The sequence below is a fragment of the Garra rufa genome, unplaced genomic scaffold (genome assembly GCF_049309525.1).
Source record: "Garra rufa unplaced genomic scaffold, GarRuf1.0 hap1_unplaced_001, whole genome shotgun sequence".
NCBI lineage: Eukaryota > Metazoa > Chordata > Actinopteri > Cypriniformes > Cyprinidae > Garra > Garra rufa.
The window spans coordinates 25309949-25323373 of NW_027394276.1; the positions used below are offsets into that span (position 1 = coordinate 25309949).

The 13425-nt window shown below is 32.7% G+C and overlaps 1 protein-coding gene across 1 annotated transcript; it reads right to left on the reverse strand.

Annotated features, from left to right (window-relative positions):
• Positions 1-2367: 2367 nt before the first annotated feature.
• Positions 2368-13054, reverse strand: LOC141302372 (cytochrome P450 4F3-like). The gene is made up of 8 exons (XM_073832416.1): positions 12910-13054; positions 11759-11812; positions 9349-9476; positions 6116-6237; positions 5753-6041; positions 3230-3296; positions 3026-3155; positions 2368-2392 (listed from the first exon to the last, which is right to left on the reverse strand). The coding sequence occupies exons 1-8, from the start codon at positions 13052-13054 to the stop codon at positions 2368-2370; spliced, it is 960 nt and encodes a 319-aa protein (XP_073688517.1).
• Positions 13055-13425: the final 371 nt, after the last annotated feature.

The following is a 13425-nucleotide window of genomic DNA, read 5'->3' on the forward strand; positions in this document are numbered from 1 at the left end:
TGTTCAAGACAGTTAGGGTATGTCGAAAAACTCCCATCTCATTTTATCCTCCAACTTCAAAATCAAATTATCTGTACATTTTTGTTCTGGAAGTGAACTTGTCCTTCAAGTAAACTATTTTAAATTATATAATTAAGCATTATAAAACGGTTAGTTCCATTCCTCAATTCTGATTGGTCAGCAGCTGTGTGGTATTCATCAGAGCCATATAAAAAGAGAGTTGCGACACGCTTTGATCTCGCCGCCGCACGGTCACGTGGTTCATGGAGCTCTCAATAGTTCCAAACAGCTCCGCGCTGTCAATGTGTTTGAATGGAGTTAAATAGGATAGACAGAAGTTTTACTATATTTGCAGCAATTTCGAGTAATTATTAACACATAATGTGCATTGATTGTGTATTGATAACTTCTCTGAATACGCTTTACAATCGCATTTTATTCTGGGGAGTGATAAAGAGACATAATTAATATGTTCTCATACTCTTTGGCAGTCAAATGTGACCAAACACCTTAAGTGTAACTTTTATTCAATTAATTAACTGTAATATATATAGTTAAGTTCTATTTAGTAAAAATTTTGAGGAGGTTTTTTTTGTACTTAATATGTGCAATAATGATCCTGACCATTTAAAAGATAACATTTTCTAATATAGTATTTAGATTACAGTTAGTGTAATATGTAAGGAATAATTGACGACGGGCCGTAGAATTCTTAGAAAATAATGCACACCCGAGGTGGTGATGCGGTCACGACGCGAAGCGGAGTGGCCGTTACACCTCGGGTGTGCATTATTTTCGTAGAATTCTACGGCCCGAAGTCAATTATTCCGCTTATACTACAGTTACCACACCTCAAGACATCGATCAAATGATATATTTCAAGACATTCGTCCCGTTTTTATCCTTAAAACGCTATTGTGAGTAGGATTAATTTCTTACGCAGCTCATCCAACAGCTTCGTTGCTAGTTCCAAAACGTCATTTTAGAACTAGTAACGACGCTTGGGCTGTTAATAGCAAAATAATACCGTTAATAATGAAGTTTAGACAGACCGACAGACAAGCAAACAGACGGAAAGAGTGAGGGAGAGAAACTAAGTGTATGACTTTACCTCTCTCACGTCTGTGTCTCTCAAGGGTGACTGGCAGCATCGTCTCTACTAACAGTTAAACTTTAAGTTCATTTTCTTCAAGACCACGCCGTTGTTACCTCGCGTGTGAGAGCTGTCATGTCGTTTTTAAGTTGTTAATCATCAGAGCAGCGCTAACAACATTAGCGCGAATGCTAACGCGAGTGCAAACTGTAACGTTATGTGTGTGCGTCTGTGAGGTGAGTGAGAGAGGGCGAGAGAAATAAGAGTTTGTGCTTTCCGTACATAATAAAACGTAATATATTGTGGAAAAAAACATGGAAATAATCTATCGTTTTTATCCTGATGTTTACTGTATTTATTAGTTTGGCCAGTGTTATCGTGGGTTTTAGTTATTTTGCTGTTTTGGGCTGTAAGGACCTTTGAAATAACTGAAATCTTATGGCGAAGTGATATAGACATGTGCTGCGGTCTAAAGCTACCTGGAACTACGTTCGCCGTGCGTTTCCCTGAATATAATGCACACCTCTAGAACGTTCGTCAGCCAATCAGATTCAAGCATTCAAGGGCCCTGTAGTATAATTAAGGTTAAATACATCTGCATGTGTATTTGGACATGATCAAACACTTTTTTTATACAGTATGTTTCGATTTAACGATTTAATGTTAAAAAAAAGTAATTTACTCTTGTTTTATGATATTCAAATATACAACATAAGTGAATATTATAAAAGGCAAGCAAAAATGGCATTTAACATAATAGAAAAGATGAAAATAATGTTTTAAAAACACAAGGCAACGAATTGCATTCAGCATACATTTTTATCGTGTTTCTTGAATGCAGTCTTTACTGAAACTCATTCAACCTCCTACAGTGAGAGAAAGATTGCAGAAAGACTAAAAACATAAAAGTATGACAACTAGTATCTGGTTATGGTCGCTATTACGGTGTTTCTCACGTTATCCAGCTGCATTTACAGTTTAACTGTTTATTTTTTTAACGATAAACATTAACTATAACACGCTTCATAAAACACCACTATTGGCCAGTTTTTCGAGAGGTCAACTGATGCGTTAAAATGTAAAGAAATGCAGTAATTTCTTCAATATACTTGCGACTGTGCTTGAGAAGCGCTGAAATGAATGGGCTTCAATGGAGGAGCTATTGGTTGTTTGGAACTATTGACCGCTCCATGACACGCTTTACTTCCGCATTCCTCAGTTCCTATGGAAGCCTATGGGAGTGTCGCAACTCTCTTTTTATATGGCTCTGGTATTCATGATAGGGCACTGCTATGACCGCTTCACTCAACGGTTTTGTGTATCATTGAACCTCCTTAGCAACCACCCTTAGCAACGTAAACACAGCGGCAACAGTTAGGGACTACTTTTTACAGCGGAAGGCAGTTAATGATTTTACTTTATGAAAACATACAACTTAATATATATAAATTAATATATATTTTTGATTTTAATATTTTTATTGTGTGTTAACTGTTTTATAAAAGCAATAAGGTACTTGAGGCCGTGCTGTATCGTGAATAAATCACGGCTGAAGGGCGTTGTTAGGCACGACGCGAAGCGGTTACCACACAATAAAAATATTAATATCAAAAATATTTATTAATTTATATATATTAGGTTGTACGTTTTCATAAAGTAAAATCATTAACTGCCTTCCGCTGTAAAAAGTAGTCCCTAACTGCTAAAGCTTTGTTTACGTTGCTAAGGGTGGTTGCTAAGGAGGTTCAATGATACACAGAACGTTGAGTGAAGCGGTCATAGCAGTGCCGTATCATGAATAAAACACAGCTGCTGACCAATCAGAATTGAGGAATGGAACTAACCGTTTTATAATGCTCTTGAAAGTAGTATACAGTATAAAATGTGCAGTGTGTTTGCAGTAAAGCTCTTTTCTGAATGAGTTTCTCTGACCAGCTGATGTCGTGTTCGTCTCCGTCCCGCAGCACTGATCTGATTTCAGCTCGACAGCGCTCCTGATGGTCCTGATGCATGGCCAGGTTGTAGAAGATCCAGGCGAGGGCGCTGGCGGTGGTGTCGTGACCTGATGAAGACAACGGTGATGCTTCATCATCCAAACACACACGGAAGCAGTCAATACATGAACATGAGACTCACCGGCAAACATGAACATATCAGCATGAGCCTTGATCTCCTCGTCCGTGAGTCCCTTGTCATTCTCATCCTGAACACGAGAAAATTACATTAAATACATGAACTTAATAAAACACTTACTTTAGTTTGTGATAGACACTACTGCTCAAAAGTTTGGGGTCAGTAAGACTTGTAATAGTCTTTAAAGAAGTCTCTTCTGCTCATCAAGGCTGCATTTATTTGATTAAAAATACAGAAAAAAACTGTAATATTGCAAAATGTTTTTACAATGTAAAACAATGTTTTTTATTTTAACATACTTTAAAATAGAATTTATTCCTGTGATGAAAAGCTGAATTTTTATCAGCTGTTACTCCAGTCTTAAGTGTCACATGATCCTTCAGAAATCCTTCTAATGTGCTGATTTATTATTAGAAAGATCAATGTTGGATAATATCAATATATATTTTTTGGAACCTGATTTTTTTTTTTTTCAGGATTCTTTCATGAATAACAAGTTTAAAGGCTACAGTGTTTATTCAAAATATACATTTTTTATAACAATGTAAATTATTTATTATTAACTTTTAATAAACTTTTAATTATTAACTTAATACATCCTTGGTGAATAAAAGTATTAATTTCCTAAAAAAAAAAAAAAAAAAAAAAAAAAATGTACTGACCAGTAGTGTACATGAACTTAATGAAACACTTATTTTAGTTTGTGATATACACTACTGCTCAAAAGTTTGGGGTCAGTACGATCTTTTATGTTTTTAAAAGAGGTTTCTTATGCTCATCGAAAATACAGAAAAAATGAATATTGTGAAATATTATTAAAATGTAAAAATGTATAATGTTTTTCTATAATAATATACATTACCATTTTATTTATATCTATAATTAAAGTTAAATTTTCAGAATTACAGTCTTCAGAGTCACATGATCCTTCAGAAATCATTCTAATATACTGATTTATTATCAATGTTGAAAAACATTTTTTGGATCCTATGCACATTTTTTTCAGGATTCTTTGATCAATGAAAAGACTTTTATTCAAAACTAAAAAAAAATTTCTAACGATATACACTGCTGTTTAAAAGTTTGGGGTCAGTAAAGTAATTAACACTTTTATTCACCAAGGATGTATTAAATTAATAAAAAGTGGTAGCATAGATTTACATTGTTAGAAAAGATTTATATTTTTAATAAATGCTGTTCTTTTTAACTTATTATTCATTAAAGAATCCTGAAAAAAGGACTCCCAGGTTACAAAAAAAATATATTGTTTGTTGAAACTGTTTCCAACATTGACAATTCTAATAATAAATCATTATATTAGAAGGATTTCTGAAGGATCATGTGACACTGAAGACTGGAGTTACAGCTGATAAAAAAAATCTGCTTTGCATCACAGGAATAAATTATATTTTAAAGTATATTAAATTAAAATACATGATTTTACATTGGAATAACATTTTGCAATATTGCTTAATTGTTTCTGTATTTTTTATCAAATAAATGTAGATTTATTGAGCACAAGAGACATCTTTAAAAACATTACAAGACTTTTATGCAGTAGTCTATAAATACACTGGTGGCCAAAACTTGGAATATTTAGGATTTTTAAATGTTTTTTTTTTTTGAGTTGCTTCGGCTAACCAAAGCTGCATTTATTTGATCAAAAATTCAGTAAAATTGTGAAATATTATTACAACTTAAAATAACTGTTTTCTGTCTGAATATCTGTTGAAATGTAATTTATTCCTGTGACCAAACCTGAATTTTCAGCATCATTACTTCAGACTTCAGTGTCACATGATCCTTCAGAAATCACTCTAATACGCTGATTTGCTGCTTAAGAAATATTTCTGATTATTAATGTTGAAAACTACGGTGCCCGCCAGGGGACACCTTCGGTTCACTTATGTTTGTCGTGGCCACGACATATAAACTCGTGGGAACATGATATTAGGTTGTGGCCACGAGATATTAATTCGTGGGAACGTCATATTAACTCGTGGGAACGTGATATTATGTCGTGGCCACGACAAACATAAGTGAACCGAAGGTGTCCCCTCCCGGTCACCGTAGAAAACAGTTGTGCTGAACAATGCGTTTGTGTTAACTAAATTAAATAGCTGGAAAGTGCCAGTAAAAACATTTCTAATGTTCCAAAAGATTTCTTTTTTAAATAAATGCTGTTCTTATGAAACTTCTATTCATTGGTGAATCCTGAAAAATAAAACGTATCACAGTTTGCACGGAAATATTGTGCAGCACAACTGTTTTCAACATTGATAATATTTCTTAAGCAGCAAATCAGCATATTAGAATGATTTAATATCTACAGACTGAAGTAATAATGCTGAAATTTTAGCTTTGATCACAAAAATAAATTACATTTTAAAATATATTCAAATAGAAAGCAGTTATTTTAAATAGTAAAAATATTTCACAATTTTGTACGGTGTTTTCAGTCAAATAAATGCAGATTTGCTGAGCAGAAGAGCGAATCGTAATTAGTGTATGTTTAGAAACACTTGCTTTTGACAGCAGCAGTAGATCAATAAGATCCGTGTCTTTTTTCTTGTATCCTCCTGTGTATTCCAGGTTTTCCGTGTGGTTCTTTGCAGGTCCCTGCTGGTCGAGTTGGGAACGGCGTTCTTGCACGATCTTAGCCGTGAACTCGTGTACGATATCGCACGCCTTGCGAAAGCGCTTTCCCTGTTCGGAGCGCCAGTACAGCCAGTCCCAGTGATACGGAAGGTAATGCTGCCTCTGAACCAACAGTTTAGACAGATCCTGAATAGCTGAGATGTATTTGCTGGGTTTTCTGAAAAACAGACGTGAGTTACGAGTGTTTTTTTTGTTGTATTGGTGTACTGTGTGACATAAGGACACACTCACCCCTGACAGTGGCTGTCACAGCTGAAGGTGCATTTGAGCAGACTATCCAGTGTCATTGAGCTCATGTGCTCAAACATGTCCAGACTGTTGTGTCCTTCGGCCAGCAAGCGGCGCCATTTAGCCTGAATCACACAACAAACACATGTGACCACAGAACAAACCACTGGTCATGCAAAGCGCCTCGCACTTCAGTACAGACATGCATTCATCTTCCGTTTTCAAGACAGTGTGAAATACAAGTGCTATTGTGATGACTGCCGATGGAAATAGAAAGAAAACATGCACAAAAAACATGTCAGGTCAAGGTTTCACTGTAAAATCTGAGGAAATAAGAAATAATATTTTGCTTAAATAATGTAAAAAATATTTTAAGAACACTGAAATAAAGTACTTGGAATTTTTTGAATTGTTTAAAAAAAAATTGTAGGCAACTGAAACTAGTTTGAAGTACTAAAGTAACAAAAGATGCATATTTTTTACAAACAGAAACTAATATAAATAACACACCAAATACTCAAATTAAAATGAAACATTTATTACCATTAACTAAAACTATAAAAAAAGGGGAACGTTTTAATAAATTTGCATGTTAAATAATAAAAAAAAGTAGTTTAAGTTAAAGCACTAAAATAATTCAATATAATAATAAAAATTAAATTTAACCAACAAAAACTAATACAAAATGACCACAAAATAACACCAGAAAATACTCAAATTAAAATGAACTATTTATTATTTATAAAATAGGTGATGACTGCTGATGAAAGAAATTGGAAGAAAACATTCACAAAAAACATAAATAATGTAAAAAATATTTTAAGAACACTGAAATAAAGTACTTGGAATTTTTTAAATTATTTTAAAAAAATTGTAGCCAACTGAAACTAGTTTGAAGTACTAAAGTAACAAAAGATGCATATTTTTTACAAACAGAAACTAATATAAATGACCACAAAATAACACACCAAATACTCAAATTAAAATGAAACATTTATTACCATTAACTAAAACTATTAAAAAATAGGTGATGACTGCTGATGAAAGAAATTGGAAGAAAACATGCACAAAAAACATGTCAAGTCACGATTTCACTGTAAAATCCGAGGAAATAAGAAATAATATTTTGCTTAAATAACGTGAAACATATTTTAAAAACATTGAAATAGAGTACTGGGAATTTGGAGAAACATTTTAATAAATTTGTAGTTAACTGAATCTAATTTGAAGTACTAAAATAACAAAAAAATAATTTTTTTACAAACAGATACTAATATAAATAACCACAAAATACTAAAATTAAAATGAAACATTCATTATAATGAACTAAAACTGTAAAAAATATTTTACTATATTGAAAATAATATTTTGATGACTGCTGAAGGTGAAAATGTCACGATTTCACTGTAAAATATTATATTTTGTAAAATATTTTGCTTAACATAAAACATATTGTAAAAACATTGAAATAGAGTACTGGGAATTTGGAGAAACAGTCTTATGAATTTGTAGTTAACTGAAACTATTTTGAAGTACTAAAAAAACTAAATATGCATATTTTTACAAACATAAACTAATATAAAATACCACAAAATAACACATAAAACATTTATTATAATTAACTAAAACTATAAAAAAAATATTTTACTATGTTGAAGGGGATATTGTGGTGACTGCTGATGAAAGAAATTGGAAGAAAACATGCACAAAGTGCTTTTCAGGTCATGATTTTACTGTAAAATCTTATATTTTGTAAAATATTTGCTTAAGTAACATAAAACATATTTTAAGAACATTGAAATAGATACTGGGAATTTGGAGAAACATTTTAATAAATTTGTAGGTAACTTAAAACTAATTTGAAGTACCAAAATAACTAAATATAACTAAAACTAAATACACATATTTTTTTACAAACAGAAGTATAAATAACCACAAAATAACACACACAAATTTATAAAATTAAATTGAAACATTTATTATAATTAACTAAAACTGTAAAAAAAATATTTTACTATGTTCAAGATGATATTGACATGACTTCACTGTTAAATCTTATATTTTGTAAAATATTTTGATTAAACAACATAAAACAGGTTTTAAGAGCATTGAAATAGAGTACTGGGAATTTTGGGAAGGTTTTGATAAATTTGTATGTTAAAAAAAACTTTTTAGTAAAATTAACTGACATAAAATATAAAGTATTATATTTATAACACAAATTAAGAAGATAATAGGAAGAAAACATGCACAAAATCCTTTTCAGGTCATGATTTCACTGTAAAATCTTATATTTTGTAAAATATTTAGCTTAAATAACAAAAACATTTTAAGAACATTGAAATTGATACTGGGAATTTGAGGAATATTCTAATAAACTCATTAAAATAATTAAATCAAAAAACAATAAAAAAAAACTTTTTTGTAACATTATCTGACATAAAAATATAAAGTATTAAGGAGTTTGTTAAAGTACTAAAATAAATAAATATAAGAATAAAAAATAAATTTAACAAACAAAAACTAATAAATAATTGACCACAAAATAACACAAAAAAGTAAAATTAAAATCATTATTATAATTAAATAAAACTATGAAAAAACAATGTACTACTTGAAATAAATTAAAATGAAATCCAAAAAGCCTTAAACTTATTTTGTTTCAGCTAGTTGCCACCAACTAAAAATAAAAATTATACAGACGTATTAAAAACAAATGACTAAACATACAACCAAATTGCTAAATCTTAAAAAAGAAAATATAAACATTAATAAAAACTATAATATCATCTTAATAATCGTAAAATAACACTAAAATAAACTGAACATCTAAGAAAAGGCTTTACTTTATGCAAAATATAATTTCTTATTTTCTTCTTTTGATTTTGCATTGAAATCATGACCTGAAATTGTTTCTTCTCTCCTTTCAGATAAATATCTTGAATGTTTGAGCTGGCAGATTATCTGATGTGATAAAAGTGATTAAACTCATTGTAGGTCAGCGGTCGGCTTGCGTGCGGTCGGCTTGCGTGCAGTCGGCACTGCCAACGTAAACACGGTATCTGAGAGACGTGTTCAGCAGCACGAAACACACAAACACCAGGAAATGATCTGTCATCAAAGTAGATTGTTTTCACAAATCTGCAACCTTGTGGTGTTTCTGCTGGTCAAATGACCTCACATGCACAAAACTACAAAATGCTGTTGATTTTAAAATGTGTGTGTGCTTGACGTACATGCATGATGTTGGTGGACTGGTTGAAGATGTGAACGTATTTTTTGAGGATGTCGAAGTGGAACGCAGGAGTCAGAAGTCGCCGATGGCGTGACCATTCCTGACCGTTCTGCAGCAGGAGACAATGACCTGTAAAACACATGAGAAGAGCTTGACAAACAGAAACAAAAGTTTAGGGTCAGTGACATATTTTAATGTTTTTGAAAGAAGTCTCTTCTGCCCACCAAAGCTGCCTTTATTTGATCAAAACTACTGTAAAAGTTAGGAAATATTTGTACAATTTAAAACAGCTGTTTTGTATGGAAGCCGACAATTCCAACTATTTTTCTCGCAATTCCGAGTTTGTATTTCGCAATTACGACTTTTTTTTCTTGCAATTCTGAGTTTGTATCTCGCAATTCCGACATTTTCTTTTTGCAATTCCGAGTTTATCTCAATTCCACATTTTTTTTTCTCACAATTCCGAGTTTGTATCTTGAATTTTCCGAATTTTTCCTCACAATTCCGAGTTTGTATCTCGCAATTCCGACATTTTCTTCTTGCAATTGCGACTTTTTTCTTGCAGTTCCAAGTTTGTATCTCACAATTCCGAAAAAAAATTCTTGTAATTCTGAGTTTGTATCTCACAATTCCGACATTTTCTTCTTGCAATTGCGACTTTTTTCTTGCAATTCCGAGTTTGTATCTCACAATTCCAACTTTTTTCTTGCAATTGCGACTTTTTTCTTGCAATTCCGAGTTTATCTCAATTCCACATTTTTTTTTTCACAATTCCGAGTTTGTATCTCGCAATTCCGACATTTTCTTCTTGCAATTGCGACTTTTTTCTTGCAATTCCAAGTTTGTATCTTACAATTCCGACATTTTCTTTTTGCAATTCCGAGTTTATCTCAATTCCACATTTTTTTCTTGCAATTCCAAGTTTGTATCTCACAATTCCGAAAAAAAATTCTTGTAATTCTGAGTTTGTATCACACAATCTGAAAAAAAAAATTCTTGTAATTCTGAGTTTGTATCTCACAATTCCGACATTTTCTTCTTGCAATTGCGACTTTTTTCTTGCAATTCCGAGTTTATCTCAATTCCACATTTTTTTTCTCACAATTCCGAGTTTGTATCTCGCAATTCCGACATTTTCTTCTTGCAATTGCGACTTTTTTCTTGCAATTCCAAGTTTGTATCTTACAATTCCGACATTTTCTTTTTGCAATTCCGAGTTTATCTCAATTCCACATTTTTTTCTTGCAATTCCAAGTTTGTATCTTGCAATTCCGACATTTTCTTTTTGCAATTCCGAGGTCATCTCATAATTCCACACTTTTTTCTTGCAATTCCGAGTTTGTATCTCACAATTCCGAAAAAAAAATTACTTGCAATTCTAAGTTTGTATCTCACAATTATGAAAAAAAATTTCTCGCAATTCCGAGTTTGTATCTCACAATTCCGACATTTTCTTTTTGCAATTCCGAGTTTATCTCAATTCCACATTTTTTTCTTGCAATTCCAAGTTTGTATCTTGCAATTCCGACATTTTCTTTTTGCAATTCCGAGTTTTTCTCAATTCCACATTTTTTTCTTGCAATTCCAAGTTTGTATCTTGCAATTCCGACATTTTCTTTTTGCAATTCCGAGTTTATCTCATAATTCCACACTTTTTTCTTGCAATTCCGAGGTTGTATCTCACAATTCCGAATTTTTTTTTTTAATTGTAATTCTGAATTTGTATCTCACAATTCTGACATTTTCTTCTTGTAATTGCGACTTTTTTCTTGCAATTCCGAGTTTGTATCTCACAATTCTGACTTTTTTCTTGCAATTCCGAGTTTGTATCTTGAATTTTCCGAATTTTTCCTCTCACAATTACGAGTTTGTCTGACATTTTTCTTGCAATTCCGACTTTCTTCTTGCAATTCCAAGTTTGTATCTTGCAATTCCAAGTTTAAAAGTCAGAATTGCAAGTTTGTATCACGCAAATATGAGATAACAAGTCGCAATAGCCTTTAAAAAAAAAAAAAATATTCATTGGTGGAAATGGGCTTCCACAATTTTCTGTGAATATCTGTTAAACTGTAATTAATTTCTTTGATGTGTTGCTGATTTTCAGCATCATTACTCCAGTCTTCAGTGTCACATGATCCTTCAGAAATCATTCTAACTTGCTGATTTTCAGTGTTGAAAAAAAATCATATTTTATTTTTCAGGATTCACAGATGAACAGAAATGTCAAAAGAACAGCTTCATTTGAAATAGAAATCTATGGTAACTTAACAAATGATAAATTTAATGCATGCTTGATGGATAAAAGAATCCGTTCTTTCAAAACAAATTGCATCTGACCCCAAACTTTTAAACTGTACTGTAATTCTTGCAAACTATGTAGGACAGAGAGTATGTGTTTGGACATCACTTACCCAACCATGGTTTCATAAACCCATAAAAGATCTTGTCTTTGAAAGTAATGTTCGCTGCCAGAACAAATATAAAGAGTTTGTTATTACAACACTTTTTATAGCAACCGATGATCATCTGCACACTAGGGATGTTAACAAATGCTTGGAAGCTCTAGAATGCATTTGTGGACATTAAACAGAGACTGCTGCAATATTTCGTGTGACCCTCAGAGCGGAAACACTCGTCTCAACCCTCACACAGACACCCGAGATGAACTTCTGCGAATGTTTCGCAAGGAAGCTCCCGTATTAGGTTGTACTTGAGTTTATTTCTTCAGCAAAATTGGAAAAATGTGTCATTTCATCACTGTCTAACCAATGGATCCACTGGAGTGAATGGGTGCCATCAGAATGGGAGTCCAAACAGCTGATAAAAACATCACAATAATTCACAAGTAATCCACACCACTCCAGTCCATCAGTTAACATCGTGAGGAGACAAAAGCTGAAACAAATCCATCAAGACGTTATTAAATAAAAAATAAAGTCTATAATCCATAATAACGCTTCCTCCAGTGAAAAAGTGGTCTGATCTGAATCAGGAGAGAAATCTGCACAGATCAAGCACCGTTTACAAGGCAAAACAGCTCTAAACAAATACGAGGCTGGATTTTGATGAGAGAGACAACAGGAGGTGGACTTTTTCACTGGAGGAACACTGCAAAAAATGCTTTTCTTACTTAGATTTTTTGTCTTGTTTCCAGCCAAAATATCTGAAAATTCTTGAAACAGGAAGGATTTTCTAGACAAGTAAAAATTATTGTCTTGTTTTTAGTAAAAACAAGTCAAAATTAAGTGAGTTTTTGCTTAAAACAAGCTAAATAATCTGCCAATGGGGTAAGAAAAAAAATCTTATTTCAAGCAGACAGCTAGATTATTATTTTTTTACCCCATTGGCAGATTATTTTACTTGTTTTAAGCAAAAACTCACTTAATTTTGACTTGTTAACTGATGGACTGGAGTGCTGTGGATTATTGTGATGTTTTCATCAGCTGTTTGGACTCTCATTCTGACGGCACCCATTCATTGCAAAGGATCCATTTGTGAGCAAGTGAAGGAATGACACATTTGAGCATTTCTCCTCATGCTTTACAGTTCTATAAATTCTCACCTGAGGCTGTCAGAAGTGATTTAATGTAGTCTGGGTGGAACAACCGGACCATATTGTAGAACGGACCCAGATACCAGGCGCAGGAGTGAACGTACCTCCTGACCAGATCATCAACGGCCTGCAGTCCCTCTTCATTATGGCCCATCTGAAACACACAGCAGCTGGTTCGGTTGAGGAAAAACTCTCGCGGGCTTCCGCTCAAAGCACAAGTGTTATAATTACGACTCCTGTGGCTTTAACACTCGACTTTGTGTGAAGCGTTTTACGATCTGCTACTGCGAGACATTAAAGCCACTCTGACTTTGAAGTTTTGCTAAAAACACACAAAAACTATCCAGATGCTCAATGTACACTGCCTACTGTATTTAACAGTATGTGAAACAAATAATAGTATGCTACAATGTATCATTTTCCTAGTTATGCGAACAATGAGAGAATGTTACTTTTGAATGTTCTCTAAACATTCTGCAACAATAGTAACATTTAAAAAACATTAGCTGAACATCAATCTAAAAT